The sequence below is a fragment of the Lepidochelys kempii genome, chromosome 25 (genome assembly GCF_965140285.1).
Source record: "Lepidochelys kempii isolate rLepKem1 chromosome 25, rLepKem1.hap1, whole genome shotgun sequence".
Classification (NCBI taxonomy): domain Eukaryota; kingdom Metazoa; phylum Chordata; order Testudines; family Cheloniidae; genus Lepidochelys; species Lepidochelys kempii.
The window spans coordinates 11,731,303-11,755,899 of NC_136404.1; the positions used below are offsets into that span (position 1 = coordinate 11,731,303).

Below are 24,597 nucleotides of genomic sequence, written 5' to 3' on the forward strand. Positions count from 1 at the left end.
CCCCACACCAGCCGCTTCAGCCACTGCCTCCCTCCCTAGGGTTCCCAGGCAGTTTGAGGACCACTGAGAGCACTGCTGGGTCTGCTTCCAATATTTTAATAAGTCGCTACATCGTACACTCATAATTATAAAAGAATAAGAATCCATAAAAATATTTTCTTTTCATAATACGCACTTAAAATACTCGAGGGCAAGTTGATGTGGTTCATTAGGGTGGGTTTCTTTTTTTTTTTTTCTTTGCCCCTGGCAGAACCCTTGGCTTGGGGGGTGGGTGCTCCCCTGAGGTGCAATTGCTCGACCCCACCCTCCCTGGAACTGCAGTTCCTGTTGAGTAGGAAAATAAAAACCAGAAGAGAGTGTTCACCAAATAGATGCGCGAGGGAAACAGTCACTGACCCGCAGAGAACTGAAGCACAGCCAATTTCAGTGCATGTCTGAAAGCTCAGGGCACGGGTGAGGAGAGAAAGGCAGGGTCGGGACACAGCACGAAGAAGGGTAGAGGGGAAGGAAGGCGACAGGGGAGCGGGGGCGGAATAAGTAGTTGCATAAATATCCATCGTGTGTGGCAAAATCCAGATGCTGCAGCTGCGGTTTCTGTACAGGCGAGTGCTGCTCTGGCTGTAGCCAGATGCTGCACCTGCCATGCTCCCTGCTGGCACGATTCTGCCCACGAGCGGCGATCGGAGAAAGGTGCCCAAAGAGGCTAATTAACTGTCACCAACCCCAGCTGCTTCCCCCAATCTGCTCTGCAAAATTAATTTAAAAAAAAAAAGAGAGAGAGATTAGTGTTGCATGCTTCTTCGGAGCTCTTCTCAGATCCCAGGGCTCAGATGCTCGTCATGTACGGCCAGGAAGCAGCAGCAGTGATCAAACCCCACAGGATGTAGCAGTGGATCATCCTCTCCCTCCTGGCTTAAGGCAGCTTGCTGAATCGGCTCATCCATCTCCAGCACAGGCAGGTGCATGGAGGTGCAGTGGAAGGAAAAAGGAGAGAGGCAGACCTCAGCCTCTGAAGACAGTCCACTGATTTCCCAGTGTAGAGGGAGTAGCAGCAAAAAAAGCATTAACAGCCAGGCCAGAGAGGTGAGCAGCTGAGCAGGGCAGAGCTCCAGCTTGGAAAGTGAAGGAAGGTGGCACCATCCAGAGGAAACAGGAGGGGTGACTTCCACCCTCCCCCTCACTGGAGGCAGCACCCCCGGTGGGGGTGGGCACGCAGTGATTTGTGCACTGGATGAGGTGGCTTTCGGGGTTGGGGGGGCAGCGGCAGGAGGCAGAGTTGAGCTGTCAGTGTCCAACAGTTTGCAGAGGCCTGTGCGCTCAGAGGTATTCTTGTAGAAAGTGCAGCAGTGTGATTTCATAATGCTCTCCGGACTCGGGGCACCGAATACTGTGTCTCTCGTTGGGGTAGATCTGCGCAGAAGCAAAAGGGATGGCCGTTAACTAGGAATAAGTCATTCCCTCCCGTTAGCCTGCCTCTCAGTTCAGAAGGCGGAGTCCCTTCTAGGGGAGCAAATGGCGGTCCGGAGAGACGGCGACCCCGGCACTCCATTACGGTGGCCGGCTAACTGCAAGCCAAAGGCCTGAGAAGCCCACTCAGCGGCAGCAGCAGTAGTATCTACTGCCCGAGGTCAGAGGCCACCGGGGGAAAGGAGATTCCCAGCCGCAGAGTGCAGGGGAAGGAGGACGGACACCAGCCAAGAGGGTGAGAGTCCAGATTCCAAACTACGACTCAGCATTGGAACACGCGGCGGATCAAGTAGCAACAGTGCCACCTACTGGCCAGGCCTGTGGAGTCAACTGCCAACAAGCCAGTCCTTGCCACAGGAAGTCATAGGAGAGAACTCTCTGCTTCTCCAGGTGCAGGAGCATCCACGGTCCACTCATATTTCCCCTTGGAGGGATTGGGGGGGCGGTGGTGGGGGGGAGTTTTCCACTGCCTCCAGGCTAAAGAGACCTTCCCACCTCACTCCAGGTCCCTCCTACCTGCAGCTGATAAGGCTTTCCAGCCCGGATTAGCTGGGAGACCAGGAAGTTGGTGTGAAAAAAGTGCACGTTTTCATCCAGAAACCCATGGAGGATCAGCAAGCGGTTTGGCCTGGAGATGGGATGGGATGGGATGAGAATCAGAGCGGAGCCCTGAGCGGTGAGATGCTAGCCAGCACTACCCCCCTGGGCATGGCGCAGCACCACAGGCTTGGAGCCCTGCCTCTTCCCAGGCAGGGGAAGAGGAGGGTGGGTGAGCACAATGCCACTCTGGCTCGCTGCAGAAGGCAGTGATGAGCTGAGCGGAAATAAGGCTAAATGGGTCCTGGAACCACTCAAACAAACCTTCAGGGCCCTCCAGACAGATGTTCTCCAAGCTGAAGAGACTCTTCCCCAACCAGCCCCTCTAGCTAGACTCCCTGGTCATCATCTTCCTGCACCTTGATCTTCCTTCCAAGTGAAGCACTTCAGGCCAGCCCAGCTGGAAGGTGACTGGCAGCAACCAGATGTGCCCTGCTCTGGCCAGGGCTCTTCTCCCTGGACTTGGACCCCACTGGTGCTAACTAGTGACCAGCAACCCGACATGCTGTACACTGGCCCGTGCTGCCTGAGCTGAGTTTCAGGAACCAGGGAGGAGAACCCAAGGAACAATCATAAAACCAGGAAGGGCTATTCCTATGAGCTTTTTAATAACGTCAACACCCCCACACACACCAGAAAGCATTACAGATTCTCTACCACTCCTCATAGTACAAGTGCCCAGAGGGTGGATTTCCAATTATAAGTATCCAACTCCACAGTACTCACTCATTGGGGAGTTTTTCTACATGCAGCGCCACAGAGCCGGCCTCATAACCTGGCTGGTTGTTCTCTGGGACATCCATGTACCGCTCGGTGTATCCGGTATCGTACGCCATCCAAACAGTGACAGGGGCACCTGCTATAGCAACCTGCCAAACATGTATGGGGGGGTTCATTTTTCCTTTTCTAGGACATTTTTTGGGGGGAAGCCCATCTGTTTCTGCACATGGTGATTCTCCCCTGCCAACCCTGGTCATTTACACCAGAGTATCCCACAACCAGGGAGTCAGAGACTTAGAGGTCTAGATGGTTGGTGAATTTTTTTCCCCCATTTGTTATTTTCCTTCCCATTCAAGACTTAAAATTACTACCGCAGTACTGGCAGTAACAGTCTCATGGGAAGCTATGCTACAGCCTGTCGCTGGGGGATGCAGAGTAATTAAACCTCTTTGGGGCAGGGACTGTCTTTGTACAGCACCCGGCACAATGGGGTCCTGGCCCAGGACTGGGGCTCTTCGGTGCCATGAACAAACAAATAATCCTTTAACCTATATGTCTGCAGGCTCAGAACACTTTAGTGTCTCCCTCTGCACAGTGCCTAAACTCCACTTGCCTGAGTCCCCACACGCCATGCCTGGTCTCGAACCCAGAGGGCAAGTGTGACGCATGCTGACCTGCCTGATTCTGGGGAGAAGCTCTGGCATGATAGCAGCAGGCTGAGGGGAGGGAACTTTTCACCCTTCACTACAGTCTGGGTCCACAAGCCGCCAAGGGCAGCAAAGAGTAAAGGCCACCGACAGGTGCAGAGCCCTAGTCCTCCCTGCCAGGTATTATTCCTCCCAGACACAGCAGGGACTTAGAGAAGGACACCTGACCCTAGCCAGACTCACCTTGAATACATGGGGCTTACAGATAAGGCCCATGAGGGAGAGGAAGCCCCCGTAAGACCAGCCATGTATGGCTACCCGACTCAGGTCGATGAACCCGTATTTTTCTGCTACGTAATGTAAACCTTCCACCTGGTCCTCTATCTCCACCTGACCCTAGGAGGAGGTAACGGAAAGGTGTAAGTCAGTTTGTCTCCTCCCTTGTAACTGAAGAGACACCGAACAAGGCAGGGACGGAAACACGGACACACACAGGCTGCTCAACAAGCCGGGAAGAGGGAAGGAAGCGGAAGGAGACACCGTAAAACAGGGTATTACCATCTGGTTTTTTAGGGCCCCTTCGAATTTGAGTCCTCGCTGGCAAGAACCCCTTCCATCAATCACCACCACAGCGTAGCCTAGAGACGCTAGCGTGTTGAGCCGTAGGTACTTAATACCTTTGAAGGAGTTATTCACTAACTGCACCTAGAGCAGGAGAAAGGACAAGCCACATGGAAAGTCCCTCAGTGAAATCTTTAGCCTTTCAGCCCTACACACCCCACTAGAGGCCACCAACAGTAGCAACTGAGTGTGGCTGGGCTCTGTACTAGCAGAAAGCTAGTCTTGGCCATTCCCAGATTCCATCAGGTTCTGAGCTGGGCAACCAAGCTTGCCGGATTGGCAAAAGCCATTAATTTGGGAAGTTATGTGGTTATGGATTAAATGGGAGAAGCCATCTGCAGTTCACTGAAAGGGGTTTACAATACTCCAAGCAAAGCTGTCCAATTCCAATCACTCAGAGGGTTACCCCCCTATGCAGAGCTGAACTACCAAGAGCTCTGTCCTGGATGGCACCACTAGGCTCTCAGAGGACAGCCAAGGTCAGCTGTTGGTCCTGGCTGTGGCTGGGTCGTTACCTGAGGGCCTCCATAGACGAACAGCACCGTGGGGTGCTTCTTTCCAGGCTGGACGTTATGAGGTTTGTAGACCATCCCGTAGAGCTCTACATCTGACTGGGTATGGAAGTGAAAGATTTCAGGGGGGATGTAATCTGCAGGACAGCCTGAGGGAAACAGTTCAGACGCTAGCTACCAGGTTAAGGACAACATGCTTTCATCATCCTCCCCAGCCCAAACCAACCTGAGTTCAACCTTTGCCCAACGTGCCTCAGACCAGGGGTCCCTCCCCACCTTCCTTTTCAGGTGGGGCAGAATGTCCCAGATCTTAGCAAAACCTCCTTACAAGAGCCCCTCTCATAAAATAGTTTCAGAGGGGTAGCCGTGTTAGTCCGGATCTGTAAAAGTGGCAGAGTCCTGTGGCACCTTATAGACTAAGAGACTTACTGGAGCATGAGCTTTCGTGGGTGAATACCCACCTCGTCGGTTGCATCTGACGAAGTGGGTATTCACCCATGAAAGCTCATGCTCCAACACGTCTCTTAGTCTATAAGGTGCCACAGGACTCTTTGCCACTTTCTCATAAGATACATGGCCCTGTCCACCTGCACATGGCAACTGACCACCTGCTGCGCAGGGACAACCCATTACAAACCCCACCAAGTTGGGCACCGAGCCCCTTGTACCATGCACAGCCCACTGTAACTCCAGTGTGACCCTGTAAGGGGAGAGGAGGATGGGGTGGAGGGAGAAAGCCTGCCCAGCAGGGTGCAACAGCTGCTGTGAGCTGAAAATAATTCTTTATGGGCACCAAAAGGAAGAACCAGCAGCTACACACATTCCTTGGATGAAGCAGTTAGTGGATCCCCCTCTGTAGACCATCGCAGTAAAGAACCCCCACTAAAACAGGCAGCCATTAACCTGCACCCTGCAAGGAGTGTGACGCACCACTGTATAGCATTAGGGCCCTCCAGCCCCCCGCCATGCCCAGGCTGTGCCAAGCAATGCACTGAAGAGATCCCTCCCCAAGGATTTCACAACTTCACCATGGCAGGGTGGAAATTAGCCAGGTCATTTGCCATCTGATGGTCTTTATCTCTCCCCTTCCATCACAGCTGGCTACTGGTATCAGTGATGTGCTCCTGGCTAGATGGCCTAGCACAGAGGGGATTGGGGAAGACTTACTGGCTGCCTCCATCATGCTGGCCCAGAACTTGGGCTGTTTGTGGAGCGGGTCGTCATCGGAGCCATTCAGTTTGTAGACGTGCACGCAGGGCGGGGTGCTGACGCTGCTGTAGTGGCTGATGAACATGTCGAAGTTCTACAAGTAAGAAACAGTTGATGGGGGTGAAGCAAAGATGGTTATTCCCTCAGGCCACTTCAGTGAGGGTCTGTATCCCTATCAGTGCCTTGAGAACCAGCCGATGTTTATTCCCCCCCCCGCCCCAACCCTCCCATACCTCCATGGCTCAGTCACCATCCTACCACATGAGCCAGATAGGACTCCTCTCTCTGGGGCCTATTAACATCACACTACTGCTTCAGAGGAGTAAGTCCATCACGAAGCCTTCCAAAGGAGCACCAGCATGGACCTCTACTTCCCATGATGGCATCTATGGAGTCCCATCAGCAGATCATGGTAGGCACTGGATCACTCCCATCAGGGCTCTCAGAGTCCAGCAGAGCAGTCACAAGCAGCCATGGCATCTAAGGGAGGCCTCATGGATCATTACAAGCCAGGACTCATACTAGCCAGAAGATAGGGAGCCTACATGGTATCCTATGGATGGGGCAAACAGACCTGGCTCATAGAGCAGCTGTGAGAGAAGCCCAGTGTGGTGAGCCGTACAATCTCGCCTGGGGACTCGTAATTGACCACATAGAGGTGATGCTCCAATGGGGTGTCCTTCGTGCCTTGGAAGTACACCAGCTTCGTCTCCTCATTCACCCAGATCTGCCAAGAGAACAGAGGGCTCAGTGTCAAAGGAAAACAGCTGACTGCTCCTGCCCCACTGCAATGATCTGTCACCAGGCAAAGTCAGCTTAAATCAAAAACATCACAGCGGTACAAGGTGCTTGTGGTATTAATGGTTAGCGCACAAGGTCTGTTCATCTGGTAAGTTACAGAACATACACAGTGCTTCTACAGGACAGGATAACGCCCAGTCGTTTGTACCGGAGGAGGCAGCCAGCTGTCCAGGGGAAGCCTCACTGTGCCTATGTGCTAAGGAACAAAGCCAGGAAAAAGGATATTTTGGCTCTGTTCATTATGACTGAATTTATGTTTAAGCACAGATGCATCTACCCAGTGTTCCAGCATTGCTTCCCTGACCAACGTGGACCTAAAACATTTCTAACAATCACGCTATACATTCATGCTCTACACTCCTTGCAGGGGGGCGGAATAGCCACTACCCCATGACTGAGTCCCAAACCCAATTCAACTCCATGTCTCTGTTTAATCATAGTTCCAGATCAAGCAGTTTCTAAAACGATCTGGCCAGCCAGCCTGGATGAGGTCATGCTGCATTTACGCTAGACTAGAATATGGCTTTTACACAGTTCTAGCAGAGCTTAGCTCCATCCACAATAGCTAGCTGGCCTGTTTTAGAAACTTCACGTGGAACTTGAGGTTTGTGAATCCTAAATGCTATTCCTAGCCCAGCCTAGCTGGGGTCTGCAGCAGAGTTTGGCCAGCATGGCTCTCGGGGGGGGGGGGGGGGGGGGATCCATCTACATTAGCCAAGAAGACAGGGATAGAACCCTGCAGAGCAACAAATGCATTGAAATAATTGATGCCAGTACAATTTCAGCCATCGTGTGCGCAGAACAATACTGTGGCCAAAACGAACAGCACGTCCCACAGGGATCCTCTCTGTGAGGGACATAAGTAATTCCAGAGTGGGGAAAAGCTGCTGAGAGTAGCCGCATGCCCTCAAGAGTGTGAAGTGAGTGAAAATCCAAGTTAATTGGGGCTGAGCAAACAGGTTCATTATTTCAGTTGAAACCGACAGGTCAGAGCGATTAGGCTGAGGGCCACCTCATTCTTAAAGCAGAAAGGAACTGGGCCTTCCATAAGTCAGTAGCAGGCTAATAAAACACCTATCTGGCTATTCTGTGGATACACAGTTCCCTCCTCTGCACCCCACTCCACCCCCATCACACTAAATTCCCCAGCCTGTTTCTCGCAACACTCTGCAGAGGGATCAGCTAGGTGGAAGCAGATAATTCCAAGCACCAGGTAATGTTCCTGATTCCCAAATGCCTTTTGGGGTTAAAATGCTGCAATCCAGCCCCACGATGGATTTGCACAGAATGTCTTTTTGTGGCTATTGAACCTCAGACTCTACTCCTTTTTATGGCCTGACCCACGTGGTTTCCCAGAAGAAGCAATAAGAGACCTGATTAAAGGCAATCAGCTTTCTGTGCACCCAGCTACAGTGCTCCTGTGGGAAGCGAAGGCAGCAATAAAAAAGGAAACTAGAAACAAAATGAAGCTTAAATGGTTGTAGCTGGTCCCAAGAGCCTGTAGCACGAGGTATGTGCCAGGATTGTGGGTAGTGAGTACAGAAGCAGAGCACTGTAAGAGAAAATAAAGATAACTGGTACCTTGGATCCATGCCTCGCCAACACCTCCCATTCCCCACTGGTCAGGGCAACTTCCTCTTTGATAGGACATTTGAAGTCTTCTAGAAAAGAGGGAGTGCAAGGATGAGACCTAGATCCCCACTGACAGAGCATAAGAGCCGAGTACCTTCAGAAATGCCCTCCTGACGAGGGTGAGGCAGAAAGGAGAGGGAATATTCCTCTGAGTTGGGAGGGGATTTGCTCTCACCTTCGCTAAGGACATATGGTTGAGTCCAGTCGCAGCTGCTCTGCTTTAGGATGGCTGTGACTCTGTACAGGTGACAGAAGCCGGTCTTGCATTCATTGGCTCGGATGAAGCAGAGCTCTTCCTCCTCACCCTCCAGTTGGGCAAAAGGATAAAAGATATCATGAACCTAGCAGACAAGAGATGGACAAAAGCACCATGAGCCAGGCAGCCTCTATGCTAATCGAAGCTGGAACAACACAGCCAACGCACAGCTTAGGGAGCCAACGCTAACCCATGCAATTTCATGGGAAATCAGAATGACAGATGGTGGGGAAAGCCCGATCCTCACTTACCGGTCTCACCAAAGGAAAGCCTTGTGTGCTTAAAAAACCAGGCACGTCAGCCTTTCCATCTGACCCCACAGACCAGGACACAAGTGAGCCCACGCAGCCTTTTGAATGGCTATGTCCAGCAAAACCCTCCCCACCCCCGGGGAATTTTGTAAAACCAAGATGCATCAGACTGACACGGACTGAAGTCCTGTTTATCCACAGAAAAAGGATAGCCCAGAGAATGCAAACTCTGTCCCCTCGTCCTGTGTCCATCAATTACCTCAACCCTGACTGAGGAACCAATTCTAGGACTGAGGATAGTTCATTCTTCAAGATCCCTTCACTCTTTGACCCCTCTGCCAGAACCCTCACAAAGAAGTCAATTAGCACCACAGCTAATGATGTCTACAAGGTGGACAGCTATCTACTAAGAGTCAGACTCACTAACTCATTTCACTCTGGCCACTCAACTGCCATGAACTGTCTTTTCCAACCTAGGCTTGGACCAGTAACTCAGAGGTGACAGTTCTTTATTATGCCACTACCAGTCCTTTGAACAATCAGAATTTGACATGGGCCATGGACATTATCAGTCTCCTAGGGCAATCTGCTTCAGCATAGGCCAATCTGGATGCACGTCCCACACTCAAGAGAAAAGGGAAAAACTCAAAGGCCTGTTTCTAATTTGGGACAGCCCCGTGCCCTTACATTTATCCACACATCTGTGACTTCTTCATAGATCACATATGGCTGGACGTTTTCTGGCACAGCTTTGGCAAATTCGATGCGCTGCTCCTCACTTTCTGGTACTGGGATAAAGAGTGCTGGAGGCAGGAGGACTAGCTGGAGTCGTTGTTGTGGTCTATCTAGGAACATGGCCCAGGCGCTGGGAAAGAGAGAAGTTATCAAAGGTGAAATTGACAGCATTGCAGAACAGAGATCTCTGATGTCAAGAGCACACTAGCTTTCCCTCTGCTGAGGAGAGGATTTAAGCTCCCCCTCATTCCGCCCTTTCAAGTTTGTATGAGTCTTTCCAATAAATATGTATCCCAAGGCATCCATGGGTAACAGACAGATTTACTAGAATGGCCATTTACAAAGAAACTCATTTAGCTGCGCTACATGTTTAGAATTTAACTTTCCAGTGGGCAGTCCCTCTCCTTGGGTAGCAAGGGCCACTTGTTTTAGCATGAGCTCCTAAAACAAAACAAGAAACTAAACCACTCTGCAGCTTCCTTGCTGCCTGGCTATGCGAGTGGGGAAAGGAACAGACCAAAGAGCAGTGCAAACTGAAGGAGTTGCTCCAGTCTCAGCTTCGAGTCCCTCAAGGAAGACAGCTGCTTAATCGGGAGTGGTGCTCTATTGCTGTCCTCCTGGCTAGAGGAGGCAGGTCATCACTGCCTGGTTTGGACACCCCTCAGGCCTGTGACCACAGCAGAAGAGGGTTATAAACCTGGGAAAGATGAAGCCTTCCTGAAGAAGCAGGTTCCCCTATGAATGACACCCTGCTGATCATGACCTGATTTCATAAACTAATGAATCCTGCCTACCTAGATGAGCCCTAGTGCATGGCAGTTGTATCATGGAGTGGAAGGCTGCCTTATGGTTCCTATGTAAGGCTGGGTAAACCTAGCGCTAGGGCATGGTGGAATAATCAAGAACAGGCCCAAAGAAAAGTGCAGCATCATGCTCCAGTTACTGATCAGCCACAGAAATTACATCTTTTGAACACAATTTATAAACAGCCAAAACAAGTATGATGTGGCCTGAAGCCTGCCAAAACCTTAGCAAGCTTTTTAAGTAAAATTAAAGATATTTTAGTAGGAAAGATTTCCGCCACCCCCCCCCGATGCTATTTTGGGGTCCTGTAACACTTTTCAAGAAAAAAAGAGCCACACCAGGTCTGAGAATCATCCAGGTTTGCGTGGGGGAAGGGGAAAAATGAACATGATGTGCTTGAATGTGTGAGAAATCACTGAGCTGGGACCTTCACCTCCAAGGTCTCCATTTCCAAGTACGGCAGAATAGTCCAAAGATATACGGTCAAAGGAAAGCATGTCAGGAATCATGTAGCTAAATCTGCCAGGAACCCCTTAGAAAATACACACACCCTAACACAAGACCCTCTTCTCATCTAGCCAAACAACAAGAAGTTCTCCAATACAGATTCACTCAGTCCTTCGGGACTGGATGTTATGACCATTAAAAACTTTTATACCTATGCAAGCTAAGAGACTAACGTTCCAAAAGTGTAAGCTAGGCCCCTGCAGAGACAAATGAGTTCTCCCAGTATACAGAATGCACAAAAGACTAGGTGCATTGTGGGAATTTTTCACCTTCCTCTAATGCATCTGGCCTGGTCACAGACAGAAGCAGGACAAAATCATTGTTCTATTTAACGATGTGACCCTTTATAAAGTCCTCATTTCCTAGCAGGAGTGTTTTGTCCATGTGCCTATGGGTTAACTGTCCTAGTCATGGAGTTTTATTTAATTCCCTGGGGGCGGGGAGGGTCACACTTAATACATCAATGTCATTTACACTTGTGGCAGTGTTACGGTTCTGGCTTAAAACCCACAAAAGCTAAAAAACATGAAGCCCTTCACCCTGTACTCCACTTGGTCAGTTAGCACATGTGCTATCTAAGGTCATATTATTGCAGGGGCTGAGTCAAGCGCAGCCAAGACTTCTGGCTTTTGTGGGTTTAAAACCAGGCCTTCATGGCAAAAGAGGAGAGGCAAATTTCTTCACTGAGTGGCTGTATAGCTCAGTAAACTGGTGGGGTGGGTGGGGGTAGTGTGTGGTAGAAAAACCTACGTACTATTTGCCATCTCTGGTCCATCCAGCCCGTGCGATGTACTCCACCGTAGGGAACAATGTGGCAAAAGGCTGTACCAGCTCCTTGTCTTGGGCGCACACCATCTGCAACAAGAGACCAAAAGAGTATTAAAAAAAACAAAACAGGATGTTCCAACACTGTGGGCAGGTCAACAACGAAAACTTACATCAGCCTAACTATGTCTCTGAGGGGTGTGAAAAACCAATATCCCTGAGAAATGTAGCTAAGCCGAACTAACAGCTGGTTTAGACAGTGCTAGGTCAATAGATGAAGAATTCTGTCAACCTAGCTACCGCCCGTCAGGATTACCTATGCTGACGGGAGAACCCTCCTGTTGAAGTAATCACTACTTACCTTTCCCTGGCTGTCCATTTTAAACTCTGCCAGTTTTAATGAGATCTTGGGATTTTTGCTACCTGCAGAGGAAGAAGCAAGGAGAGAGAACACCATTATCAGACGCCAAGCGGTCTGAGCATCCCATGCTTGAGGAGAACAAAAATCTGAGCCTGATGCTATCTGGCTGTGTGTGGATATACACCTGTGGAATAGCAATGCTGAGATTGAATTGCTCTTACCTCCACACCAGTGTGTGGAGAAATATGCCTGCCCATGTGAATGAATGCATGAGCAAGCATTCCCAGCATGGAGAAGGTGGGATTCCAAGTGCATTCAGCAGTGTGACAAAGGAATACCCTCCATCTCGTAACAGCAATCCCTTTACTTAAACTGGACTTTAGCTGTCCTTCCTGTAATGACCTTTGTGCTGACAGATTTGGAGACTGTCCTGAATATTTATGGACCTTCTCCTAAATCCTGGTAAGTGTCTAGATTAATAATGCAAAGTCAATAGCACATATGATGATGCTTCAGCCCGCATGAGGCAGCAGCTGCATTAGTCACACTCTTGCACCTCACTGACCTGTCCTGGGGTACCGATAGGAATCTGTTTTTCTCTCCTCCAGGGCAGGTGAAGGAACATGAATTATCTCCACCTCTGACTCATCCACTTCCTCATACAAGATCCGCAGCGTTTTCCAACCCTCTGAACCTAGGATAAAACAAGGTAGGCCTGTTTGCCTTCACGCAGTTTCCCCAACTGTGTCGACTTGCCAGGACTCCCACAGCAGCACATACTGGGCCTACTGGTTTTCCACATCTCCCTTAGAATCATGCAGCACCTAACTATTCACACAAATATTTACCAGCACACAGCCCCTAATGAATGACCTGGAACTCAGCACCTTAAAGGGGCCAATAATGATGCTACAAATGCAGCTCCGTCTCTCCAGGGCTAAGCAGAACACTGACCTTCTAGGGTGGCTGTGGGGCACCACCAGTACCCTGTGAACCGATCAAACTCTTCCTGAATGACAAATGTGGCTACACCTGCCGATTTGGGGTCATCTAACACATTGGATAAACCTGCAAAGGAAAAAGAGCAGAGAGCGGCTGAAGTTAATGGAAAGACTGATCCAGAAAGGGAATGGGACTCAGATGGAAAGAAAAAAAAGGGGGGGGGGGGCAACAGGAGTAAATCCTTCTAGTCAGACTCTTGGTCTAAGAGGTGATTCTCCTCCAGATGTGGAGGAGCAGTTCCGGTTACCTTTATGGCAATAAGTCATCCGTCTCTCCTCTCCCGTCTCAATATTTGCTACCCACAGGTCATTGTTATTGATGAATGAAAAGACGGAGGGGTCGGCCGGGCAGATCTTGGGATCCATTCGAGGTCCCGTGCACTGGGTTTTGATCTCCAGGGGTTTCATTGGAGACACCTGGGGAAATAAGGCACAGGATGTGCCCCTATTCTGCTTTCAGCTTCAAACAAAGGCACAAACTTCTTGATAGATCCAGCCCACCCACGAGGGAACCAAGACCAAGAAAACAAGACTTGATGGCAGACCAGAGCCAAGGTCCAGCTCAAGAGGTATTCACTATGGGAACACCACGCTGAGCTGCAGAATCCCTCAAACCTCCCACAGAGCCATTAGTGGACCCACCATGAAGCCATTCTGTCCCCCATCTCGACAGTGGAAGAGGCTGTTGCTGGCCTGGAAAAGAAAGAGGCCACTCTTGCTGTGGAAATCGTAGGAAGTGATTCCAAAGACCCCGAGACGCTTGCGTTCCCTCAGGAGTTCTTCTTCCCTAGAGTACATCCCATGGTGAGGGGTTGCCTGGTTGCGAACGACAGAGAGACAATATGCAGGTCTGAAGGAATGGCAATGCTTTATTAATGAGACCATCTAATCCAGGAGTGGCCAGACTATAACCCACTAGCCAAATGCAGCCAGCAGTACGACAGCATGGCCATCTTTAGTGTGAAAGCATGGTCCATGAAGGCTACACCCCCATGACCTTCCAATTGCAATGTCCCCATCTAGATCTGAGCCAAAGACTTGGACCTGTAGTCCATGAGTGGCACCTCCACCTTAAAACTGAGGAAGAGCTGCTGCTTTTTTATGCAAATTAGGAGCAGCCAATTAACCTAATGATATTATCCATGTCCTCTCATATAAAGCTTCCAGGAATCTTGAGTTAGTTTCACGGGGACTCTGAGAAGATCCAATTCAATCTGGTTTATGAGAGTCTAATTGGCAATGTATGTTTAGAATGGGGGGGGGGGGGGGGTCAGATAGCTCAGTGGTTTGAGCATTGGCTTGCTAAACCCAGGCTTGTGAGTTCAATCCTTGAGGGGGCCATTTAGGGATATGGGGCAAAAATTGGGGATTGGTCCTGCTTTGAGCAGGGGGTTGGACTAGATGACCTCCTGAGGTCCCTTCCAACCCTGATCTTCTATGATTCTAATGCAGGCAGCAGACTGAACCTTATTCCACACATTTGATAAAAGCACGAAGTTATCAAAAATAACATGATAATCAATGTGCAAATGGAGGGAGGACAGGTGTGGGGAGTCTGGCCAAGACAGCCAGAGCTCTGGTCTATTCTCCCACCAGTTTATTTTACTGGTTTATGACTGCAGGCAGACTGCAGGCAACAAGAGACTTAGGTAGAGTGTTAAACCTGTCCTTGGCCTGCCAGCTGCTATTCCATGCTCTCACTGCCAGCCCCATGCCTGGCACACCAGCCACTCTCCCGTATTACCTTGGAAGACATCTTCCTACACAGCACTCTATCAGTGCCATGCCCACAGCATTAACCCCTGCCCCTGTTTCCTGCCTTACATGCCACTTCACTGAACTCCAACAGTCCAACAGAGTGGTACCCAATATACCAGCTACCACTCCAACATCCTACCGTCAGCCTGGGTCCCTGTGCACCACCACAGCAAAGAGTATGTTGCATCTCCTCACCTGAAAGTGATCCAGCATCTGTTTCCATGACAAGAGTAGCAGGGCCTCTTTCCGTATCTTTTTGGGAATCTCTGAGTAAAGAAGGGAATTCTCCCGGCTGCCATATGGCATCCCTGTATGGAACAAAACAAAATAATCGTGGCAATTTCAGAGAAGTCAGCCAGGACTAACCCAGGAGAGGCGGATAAACAAGGCCATTTTCTTAAATATTCAGGAAGCCGAGATGGCTCAGAGGCTTTTTAAGAGAGGACTTTCTCAACCTGCTCTTACACAGTCCACTCACTGCATAGGGTCCAAACGCTTTAGTTTTACCGACATGCAAATTTTTCAACAGGACTAAGTTTACTCAAACCTTCTCCCAGCTTTGACTGCTCCTAGGGTTCCTCTCTACAGGCTGCTCAGCCGCCACCCTAGATCCTCACTCTAGAGAGCTAACCCCTGTAGCTGTGTGTGTCTGAGTCAGCAGAACCCTCTTAGCATTCCTCAGTACCACAAAGATCTGCTAACACAGTCAGCCTGTTACAGGAATATAAACCTTTAGGTCCTAGGGACCAGGTTCAAATGTGGCTTTGTTTAACAGTGGCCAAAAGGCATTGCTATATGCTGGCTGTTCAGTGGCCTGGTCAAATGAAATTATTTGTGCCGGTCCAATTTCCAACATCAAAATCCTAACACAGCTGGCAACTATGCTGGCAGTTTCAACAGAGGCACCAAAGACAATGAATGTTTCCTTTCACCCTTACTGGTGGTGACACTCTAGATCAAGGTTGTAGTACGCTGACAGGATGCCATGTGGGGGAAGCTTGCCATGCTGCTGTCCCTGTGGCATCTATTCTGTGCAGGAAAGGAAGCCTTCAGTCTCCAAGCTTGTTAACCTGTCACTAAATTCACTTTACAACAATTAACATTTAAATATATTTGTACTCCGGAAGCAAAGCAACTTATGAGCATACAATCTTCAGAGATGCAGAAACACTGAAATGCTGAGCATGTGGTGTTTAATATAAGCAGCATCTGCCATGATACAACATCAGAGTCTATGGGAACAGCCCAGGAAAGATCTAACATGTTCAAACAGAACAGGATGTAGTCAGGGACATAGATAATACTACAGATGCATTCTCAAGGCCATGACTACAACAACCTGTGAACCTCCAGATCCATCTATGCATATTCTCATACTCCACTAATATTGTCTATGACTACTCCTCTCTCCAATAAGATCCACACTGATGCTTGGAAAGCAATACTTATGCTAAACTTGGGAAAATACTGGTATGGTGAAACGTCAATAGGCACATCTCTTAACTCAGAACCAGATTCTACACAGTACCTACCTAATGCAGTACAGAGCAAATAGAACAGGTAACTCAACCCCAGCTTAATGAGACTGTAATAGAGTAGGAAGGTTTTACTCAATATTGTGGGAATGCCTTGAAGTTAAGACATTTTGAAATCGAATTACTAGACACTGCTTTGAAATAGTCAGCCAATATCTAATCTGCTCCTGCGTTCCATATATCTTCTTGAGGAGCAATGAAAGTTAAACATCAAACATATGGATACATCATTTAACACTGGGTACGGGAATTGTCTTTGTCATTCTACTGTACAACTTCAGCTGTGAATATGAATTAGAAACTCCTGACACTATGGAGAAAAATTACTAACATCAAATGAGACTCATAAGCCAACTACAGTAGAATCTCAGTTACGAACACTTCGGGAACGGAGGTTGTTCATAACTATGAAATGTTCATAACTCTGAACAAAACGTTATGGTTGTTCTTTCAAAAGTTTACAACTGAACATTGACTTAATACAACTTTGACACTTTACTATGCAGACGAAAAACGCTGTTTTTAACCATCTTAATTTAAATGAAACAAGTACAGAAACAGTTTCCTTAACTAGTCAAAAAAATGCAAACTCCCCCCCCCCCTTTTTTTTTTTAAAGTAGTTAACGTTTAACACAGTACTGTGCTGTATTTGCTCTTTTTTCCCCCCATCTCTACTGCTGCCTGATTGCGTACTTCCAGTTCCAAATGAGGTGTGTGGTTGACCGGTCAGTTTGTAACTCTTGTGTTCATAACTCTGGGGTTCTACTGTACTTAAAATATCTGGTGTAAGTGACAAAAGGTAGCCAAAGAACCCGCACCAAAGGGGTCTAACGGGTCTATTCTGCTCTGACATATGGACAAACTTAATTAATGAAGAGCCATTATTGTCCATGCTCTCTCTCTAAGAGCCCAGATGCTTTTTTCCCCCCCTCTTAACACATCTGTTTAACTTGTTTGCAGGGTGCCCGTTCCATTAATTTCTCTATGAAAATGTACTGAGGACTATAATAAGTAACAGTCACAGGCACACAAGAGTTACCAGAATGGGTCATACCATTGGTTCATCAAATCCAGCATCCAAGGCTTCAAAGGAAAATGGGGCCACTGCAGGAAAACATGGTCAGTTGTGTGGAGTGTCACACATGGAGAAAGTTCTTTACTGAGCCCTGTAACGATTAGCTTTTGCCCTGGAGCATGAAATATTTCTCTTTCACAGCCTGTAAAACTAATTATTACTGACCATAAAATTATCCAGCCCTTATAAAATCCAGCCACTGTATTTAGCTGTTGCTTATTAGTTACATCATGGTTCTGCCTATAACTATAAACTGGTACAGCACAAAAATCTGCCTTCTCTCAAGTCTCCGGTAAGGAAGAGAATATTTCTCTAGGAAACATCATTAATACCCAACACTTATCTAGTTATTTTTCCTCTTGTCAAAGCGTTTATAAACACTGATTTATCCTCAACACCCACACCGAGGTAAGACTCTTCCAGTTTATTGGGGAAAATAGCAACAAGGCTGACTGATGGGCTGTCTCTATGAAAAAAACTTGATATCACCTAGCCAATCAATGAACTGCACTCGGCTTGCAAGGATACAAGAACCACAGGGAGAGTCCTCAGGTCCCTAGATAGCCAACCTGCTTAAAGAACCAATTATCCCCATTTTTTTGAGGAAATGCTCCATAGATCGGAGAACTGACCAAACCAAGTCCACATGAGAAATGGAGAAGCAGCAGCACCCAGAGGTCCCCAGCTGGGGCCCTGTTTGGGTCAGCCACTATAGGTAAATGGTCAGATAGTCCTTGCCCTGAAGAGTGTCCAGTCTAAACAAAGGATAGGAGAGAGGCAGGCTTATCTCCATTTAACATTGGGGGAACTGAGGCATGGAGAGATTAAGTGACTAGCCCAAGATCGTACAAGAAGCCTACACCAAAGCCAGGAACTGAACCCATATCTTCCGAGTCCCAAGTGCTTTAACCACAAGACCATCCTTTCTTTTCCCCTTCCTCTCTGGCACTGGGCTGCTGAATGAAGACATCAGCCAACAAAGCTTACCCTGCGGACACAGAGACAGGTTTGACTCTGCCAAGGGACTATTGCGGTAACCTGCTAAGGAAGGTGGCTAGCTGAAGCAAGGCTTACCCAGATAGTAAAGGCGATGAGAATGTGGGCTGGACTCTTCTGTTTTCTGGACAAATTGGAAATCATGGGGCGCCTTGTTCACTATCATGCCTGAATACTTCCTGCTGCTGTGAATAATGTCACGCAGCCCATCCCACGAATGCTTCTCCACCAGGAACTGGGAAGGCACGTCCTCCATCTCAACCACTTCAGTGTTGTCTGACAGCGCATCCACTGCAGTCATCCTCTCTTCCTCCTCGGAACTGGTCAAGAAACTGAGAAAGAAGGTGTAGGAGATGAATTAATGTGGGGGATTGGATGAGGCACATTCCATCCGCTCACAGGGAGCTCAGTTAAACATAAACAGTACCAGATGGAAAGGAATACTCCATCTCCCACACCCAACTTGGTAAAGGATGCTAACTGAGCCCAAGACTCATTTGCAGGACTTCTTCCAGAAAAAAAGAAACTAATAAATTGGTTAGTCTCTAAGGTGCCACAAGTACTCCTTTTCTTTTTGCGAATACAGACTAACACGGCTGTTACTCTGAAACCAGAAAAAAAGTCAACTGTTAAATCAGTCAGGGCAGGAAAACATCTGGTGTAGCAAGTGCTTAATCATTTGACCTAAGTGAAACATACTCCAGGCATTGAGATGGGATAGGCCCTGATTGGAAGATACCATCAATGTATGGGTGAGCACACAGAGAAACTTCTGACCTGAGTAAAGTCCCCTTCCTGTCCTGCAGAGAGATCAGATACACAACTCAAATAAGTTTAGCGAAGGCATGACACCTGACTTACTTGAAGTGCTGCTGCAACCAGGAGTGAAGTGGCACAAATGACAAAATAAGATACCAGTGCAACTGAGTTGGCTAATGGTAAGTGGCACAGGAATAATGCATATCTTGGACTCTTATTGTATAATCAGCAGGAATCCCTCATTGATTTCCAAAGTATCACATTATATAAAACCCACAACCCAACTCCCACAGTCATAAAACCTTCCAGTCCAGCCCCTCCAGCCATTAGTCACTTCTGGGATCTGCACAGTCCAACATTTGTATATGAAGCAGGATACACTACCCTTGATCAACCTTATTCCAGATGAGGCAAGGGCTCACAAGTCAGAGTAGGGACCTTATTCTCAGTGGAACTGGGGCCCAGGGAGCATAGACCCAGGTAACCAGTAGCAAGCTAATTTGCAAGACTCGTTTTCTTCTTTAAAAAAAGTGACATTTCTGTAATGGCACCCTCAAGTCACCACAGCACTAGTCCCTTTATTATTTCCTATTCCTACCTATTAACATGGCATCTGAGCACCTCAATCTTGCATGCATTTAGCCTCACAGCGCCACGTGAGGTAGGCCAATGCTGTTAGCAAGTGCTTCTTTACAAATGGGAATTGACGCACTGAGGGAAACCTGTGCTGGAGCAGGGAATTGACACCCTAAACGCTGGACCATCTTTCTTCATGGTCTCATGCTAACATCCTAATGGCTGGACCATCTTTCTTCATGGTCATCTTATGGGGTCAAGGCTCCTACTCTGGGACATTTAGCTATTCGTGGGTATCTGAAGATTTCAGTGTGCTGGAAAATAAATGAAACCAGAGCAGTCTCATCACCTTGACAGAATCACCATCTTAGAGGCTGCAGCAATCTAACAATATAGTAAATAAGTCTATAGGAGTTTACCAAAAAAAAAAGAGAGTGAGAGAGAGAGAGAGAGACCCCTGTTCTAAACCACCCTGAGTTAACCAAGACTTCCATTTTAAAGTCACATTTCTTAAATGAGTGAATGCAGCTTGCCCCTTAAGAGATTTGTCTGCATTCTGAACGGAGGACATCCGACCATGTGCCTGTCAGACTTGAGTATTTAATTTGCATGAAATATACACCAAATCTCTGAAAGTGCAGCTTCAGCGCCACGCAGGCCCTCTCGCACTTTGGTTCTGGCGGGAGTTGGGGGTGGGTGGTTAATTTATAAGCCAGTGTTAGATCAGATCATTTCATCTCAATCCACTTTATCTCACAAATGATTCTGCCAGGAAATCTCTCAGCACTCCTAGGGGACTCCCCACAACCTTCCAATAGCCTTTTAAGAATAAAGTTTCCTTCCCTACATCTTGATCTCATTTGACTGTCAATAGACATGTATTCTGTACTACAAAATTATGCCTTTCAATGTTCAAGCACAAGGACAACTTGATTTCCCTCTTAATGAATAAATACCTCTTGTGATGTCAAAAACACAAACCTCTTTTCCTTTAACCAAGAGGGAAAAGGAAAGTCTTTACAGTTCCTCCTCCAATCTGTTACTTTCCCGACTTCATTCTGAGAGACTAACCTGAGATTAGCCAAGTAGCAATCCAAACCACACACAGAATCTGCTGCCTGAGACCCAGTGAATGGAGTGGGCTCTGCATAACCAGCAGACCACACCACTGTACACCAGGCCAGAAAACCTGAACTAAAATACAGCTTGACTCCCTTAAGTTACAGCTACAGAGTATAATGGCAGCTTCCAATTCCTGAGTCTCTCAGTGGTGCAGAGAATACAATGTGGAAGCTACAGAAAGGGGCTCTCAAAATAAACCTCCCCCCACTACTCCTAATATCTATGACCCTGAAGCCAAACAACAAAACAAATCACAGCTTGAAAATTAAACAAAGAAAAGTACTTTCCAATCAGACCACGGCAGGCAGCACAAGTAAAGCCAAAGTGGCAGAGACAGCAGACAACGTGATGAAACATTGGAACAAGCTTTGAGGAACTTTCTCCCAAGACTTTGCAGAGCATCAATGGTCTTGAGTCTCTCCAGTGTGCACCCAGGACCATACAGGGGGCATTAAATTCAGTCTAATGTCCTTCCCCTTCAAAGCAACTAATACTGTGTTTCAAGGCAAACTGCTGCCTATCAAAAATATATCACAGAGAACACAAGGATATAAAAAAGGATAGAGCAGTGATTTGGGGAACACGCCTCTCTCTTCCCAAATCCCACTGCAACTTGGATCTTAAAAGTCCACTCAGTTGGTAAAACAAAATAGCTTTCATGCAACTGTATACATTCCACCCTACAGCTAATTCCCATCCAGTTGGTGAAGCCTCTTCAAGGTTAGTGACGTGATCATTCAAACAACACTGCTCCTCACAAGAAGGGCTTTCAAGGCCAGATCAGGTTTCAATGACCTAAATTCAGGACAGTCCATTCACACCCAGATTATACATACTTGCAACCACCTACTCCACAGTGACTAACCCCACTGCTAACAATTAGATGGTAGAAAAAGGCACTCCAAAATATCCTGGGGTTATCCCCCTCCCTGATGAATTTTGTCTGTAGAACACACTGTGATTGAGGCCTGGTCTACACTTAAAATTTAGGTTGACATAGCTACAGCACTCAGGGGTGAGAAAAATCCACACTCCTGAGCACCACAGCTATGCAGACCTAACCCCTGGTGTAGATGCAGCTAGGTCAAGGGAAGAATGCTACTGTTGACCTAGCTACAGTCACTCAGGGAGATGGTTTTCCCACAGCAACAGAAAAAACCCTTCCATCGCTGCAGAGTGCGTCTACACAATGGGGTTAAACTGGCACAGCTACGGCACCAGAGATGCTGCTCTAGACTCTGCAGCATAGACATGGCCCAAGATCCAAGATGATCTCAGCAGAAACGGAGCAGTCAGCCTTTAATCCTACATTCAGTATTCCTCAACCACATCACAAAAGAATCTGAAGAAGTCCAAATATACTGTTTTACCATCTTGCTTAGTCTGCCACATCTGACAAGGTTACGTGGCTGCAGGTTTTGGGGAGAGGGGAAATTTAATAAAGTTAGGCTGAAGAGAAACAGCAAAGGTAGGGGAGCAAGGACCATTAGAGTAGAAAAATGCAGACAAAGACCTTTTAAAGCCTGGAACCTAAATTCAGTAGAAAAGAGGTAATTTTCCTCAAGCATTTCAGGCACTCTGGATACAGTTGGACACAGGATGTAATGGGCAGAATTAACAGGTGATGGTTTATCACTCATTCAGAATGTTGATTGTAGCCCTCTGACCACTTGGTCCCAAAGGCCACAAAGACCCTGACAGAGACCAGGAAATTTACCTTCTCCAACTTCCTGCAGTCTCGTTTTCCAGACGAACCCTCTTTATCTTCTGCATTAACTACTCAGCGAGCCTTGGGCAAGACAGGAAACTAGATGAGGAGAGAGAAAGAACAGATCTCATGTAACCGCAGTTCCCCCTGGCATGGGAATGAAACACTATAAAAAGAGCCCTCCATCAATCATGTTGCCAACACAACCTGGGGCCTACTGAGCAGTTTTCTGGGGATATCTTTGCTTTACAGTCCAATTCCATTCCAATTAATCCATAGGGGATATTAATACTCAGATGTTTTAAGAGGTGGATTTCCTAGCTCCTCAGCATTGAAGCTCAGTGTATGCAGTGACCCATGCAGGTAGTCAAAATTCTGCAAAATTCCCAGTTAAAATCTTCTGAGGGATCTCAATCTTTAATGCCCAGATTTCTGTACGGCCCTAGATTAGAGTACTCAAACCTGGTGCATATATTTCAGGCAGGTGCCAAACAGAGGGGCACCTCCAGGAGCCAGAGAGAGGGTCAGCAGGCCCACTACTGTCAGCATCACAGCTCCCCCAAGAATATAACCCCCACTTGTTTACAGAGCTGGCAATTCTGTCTCAGCAACAGCCTGATGACTGCGACAGAACAGCCAGGGTCACTGGTATTTACAAGATGTTATTGCTCCTTAAGACCATAAGGAGGAATGTGTCTTTAACACATAACTATTCCCTCACCCAAAATCCTAGCCAAGAAAATCCTGAAAGTACAATGGGACCTCCACCTCATCACCCATTCTCTAGCAGACCTTTGGATTGTAGCTACACCCCCGATCTGCAGCACTAACAGTCTTCACTAACAGACCCCTGGGCCTGTCCAAACAACAACCAGCTCCTATCCATCCAACAGTACACCAGGGGAGGCTAGGTACGGAAGCTATTTCACTTGCCCGCTCCATCAGGGAGAGGTCCCGGCAGTGATGTTCCCTGACTCAGGAAAGCTCAAAGTGGGAGTAGGCAGAAACATCCCATAGATAGTTTTAGATGTGCATATGAACCACATCAGGACTGGGATTGGATAGTGATCCAAGGGATACCCTTTTACAATCCCTTAGGGGATCAAATTCTATGCAGAAGAGCCACAGCAGTGCCCATGGATCCCAACTGAAGATGGCCCAAACTAATGGGACCTAAAGAATCAGAAATCTGTCAGAGAGGCTGAGGACATGGGCAATTATAATCTCATCAGCAAGACCCTGGACTGCTGCTGCTGTGTCTGCCAGCCCCACAAAGAGTCTGTCACCTCCAGGCCCACCAGCCTTAAATGTTTCCCTGTGTTGTCTGGAAGCTCTGAGACCTACCTACCTACCCCAGAATAGGCAAATCAATAAGAACTTGTACAGAAAGGAACGGGGCTTGGTGTAAAGCAGCTGCCAACAGCCACTGGCATTAATGGCGAGGCAGAGGAGCCCTGCCCAAGCTCCTGTCACCGGCAAGGCCAGAGGAGCGGTTATTTCTCCGTAGGAGGGAGCCGGCTGCCAAGGCAATGCCAGGCAAAGAGGGCAGCTGGACTCTGTCACTGTAACCTCTGTCCCACCTGCCAAAAGTGAGTCGACGGTTGCCTGTGAAAATAAGGAGTGAGCGTATTCCTCCCCCCCCCACCCGCACCCCCAGGAGGCAGCCCGGGGAGCAGACGCCCCCACCCTCGAAGAGACTCGGGGGGGGGTCCGGGGGCCGTGACATTCCCCCACCCCCAGGGCAATAGGGGCGAGGCTCCCCATTCCTCCCGGGAAGTCTGGGGAGGGGGAGCCAGTGACAGCCCCCCCCCCACGGCATTGGGTCGGCTCCCCATGCTCCTGGGCAATGGGGACAGAGGCCCGGCCAGAGACACCCCCTCCCCCGGGGCAGAGCCCCCCACGCCACCGGCCCTGCGGGAGGAGGGCAGTGACCCCGCCCCTCTTGTGGGGGGCAGCCCCCCTCAGGCTGGGGGAGGGGGAGTCAGAGCCCCGATGGGGAGCGGGGTCCCCCCCCGAACTCACCCCGGGGCTCGGCGTCCTCCCCCGGCCGGGGCGGCTCCTCAGCGGGGAGGGGGGGGGCGGCGGCTCCTTCACTCCCGCTCCATGTCCCGGACACTCAGACAGCGGCCCCGGAAACGGGGAGGGGAAGGGGGAGGGGCGGCCTGCTCAGGCGCGACCTTTG

General features: G+C 48.5%; 1 protein-coding gene and 1 long non-coding RNA gene across 6 annotated transcripts in view; one reads left to right on the forward strand and one right to left on the reverse strand.

The window, feature by feature from the left end:
- Positions 1 to 18,575, forward strand: part of LOC140903273 (uncharacterized) — a 38,050-nt gene extending 19,475 nt beyond the window's left edge. For all 3 annotated transcript variants that reach the window (XR_012156203.2, XR_012156205.2, XR_012156204.2), the window contains exons 3-4: positions 12,494 to 12,594; positions 17,140 to 18,575. This is a non-coding gene — a long non-coding RNA (uncharacterized LOC140903273). The remainder of the gene's footprint in view (positions 1 to 12,493; positions 12,595 to 17,139) is intronic.
- On the reverse strand, positions 81 to 24,597 carry DPP9 (dipeptidyl peptidase 9). 3 transcript variants are annotated; one of them, XM_073324269.2, is made up of 21 exons: positions 24,438 to 24,597; positions 22,425 to 22,514; positions 18,329 to 18,582; positions 14,840 to 14,952; positions 13,529 to 13,702; positions 13,135 to 13,303; positions 12,840 to 12,953; positions 12,451 to 12,579; positions 11,886 to 11,947; positions 11,514 to 11,614; positions 9,401 to 9,578; positions 8,382 to 8,547; positions 8,156 to 8,232; positions 6,348 to 6,500; positions 5,732 to 5,867; positions 4,568 to 4,713; positions 3,990 to 4,136; positions 3,675 to 3,827; positions 2,791 to 2,933; positions 1,984 to 2,095; positions 81 to 1,410 (listed from the first exon to the last, which is right to left on the reverse strand). In XM_073324269.2, the coding sequence occupies exons 2-21, from the start codon at positions 22,478 to 22,480 to the stop codon at positions 1,318 to 1,320; spliced, it is 2,676 nt and encodes an 891-aa protein (XP_073180370.1). In that variant the 5' UTR covers positions 22,481 to 22,514; positions 24,438 to 24,597; the 3' UTR covers positions 81 to 1,317. The 3 variants fall into 3 exon arrangements, with proteins under 3 accessions (XP_073180370.1, XP_073180369.1, XP_073180371.1); XM_073324268.2 differs by having other exon boundaries at positions 8,156 to 8,235; XM_073324270.2 differs by lacking the exon at positions 12,451 to 12,579 and having other exon boundaries at positions 8,156 to 8,235.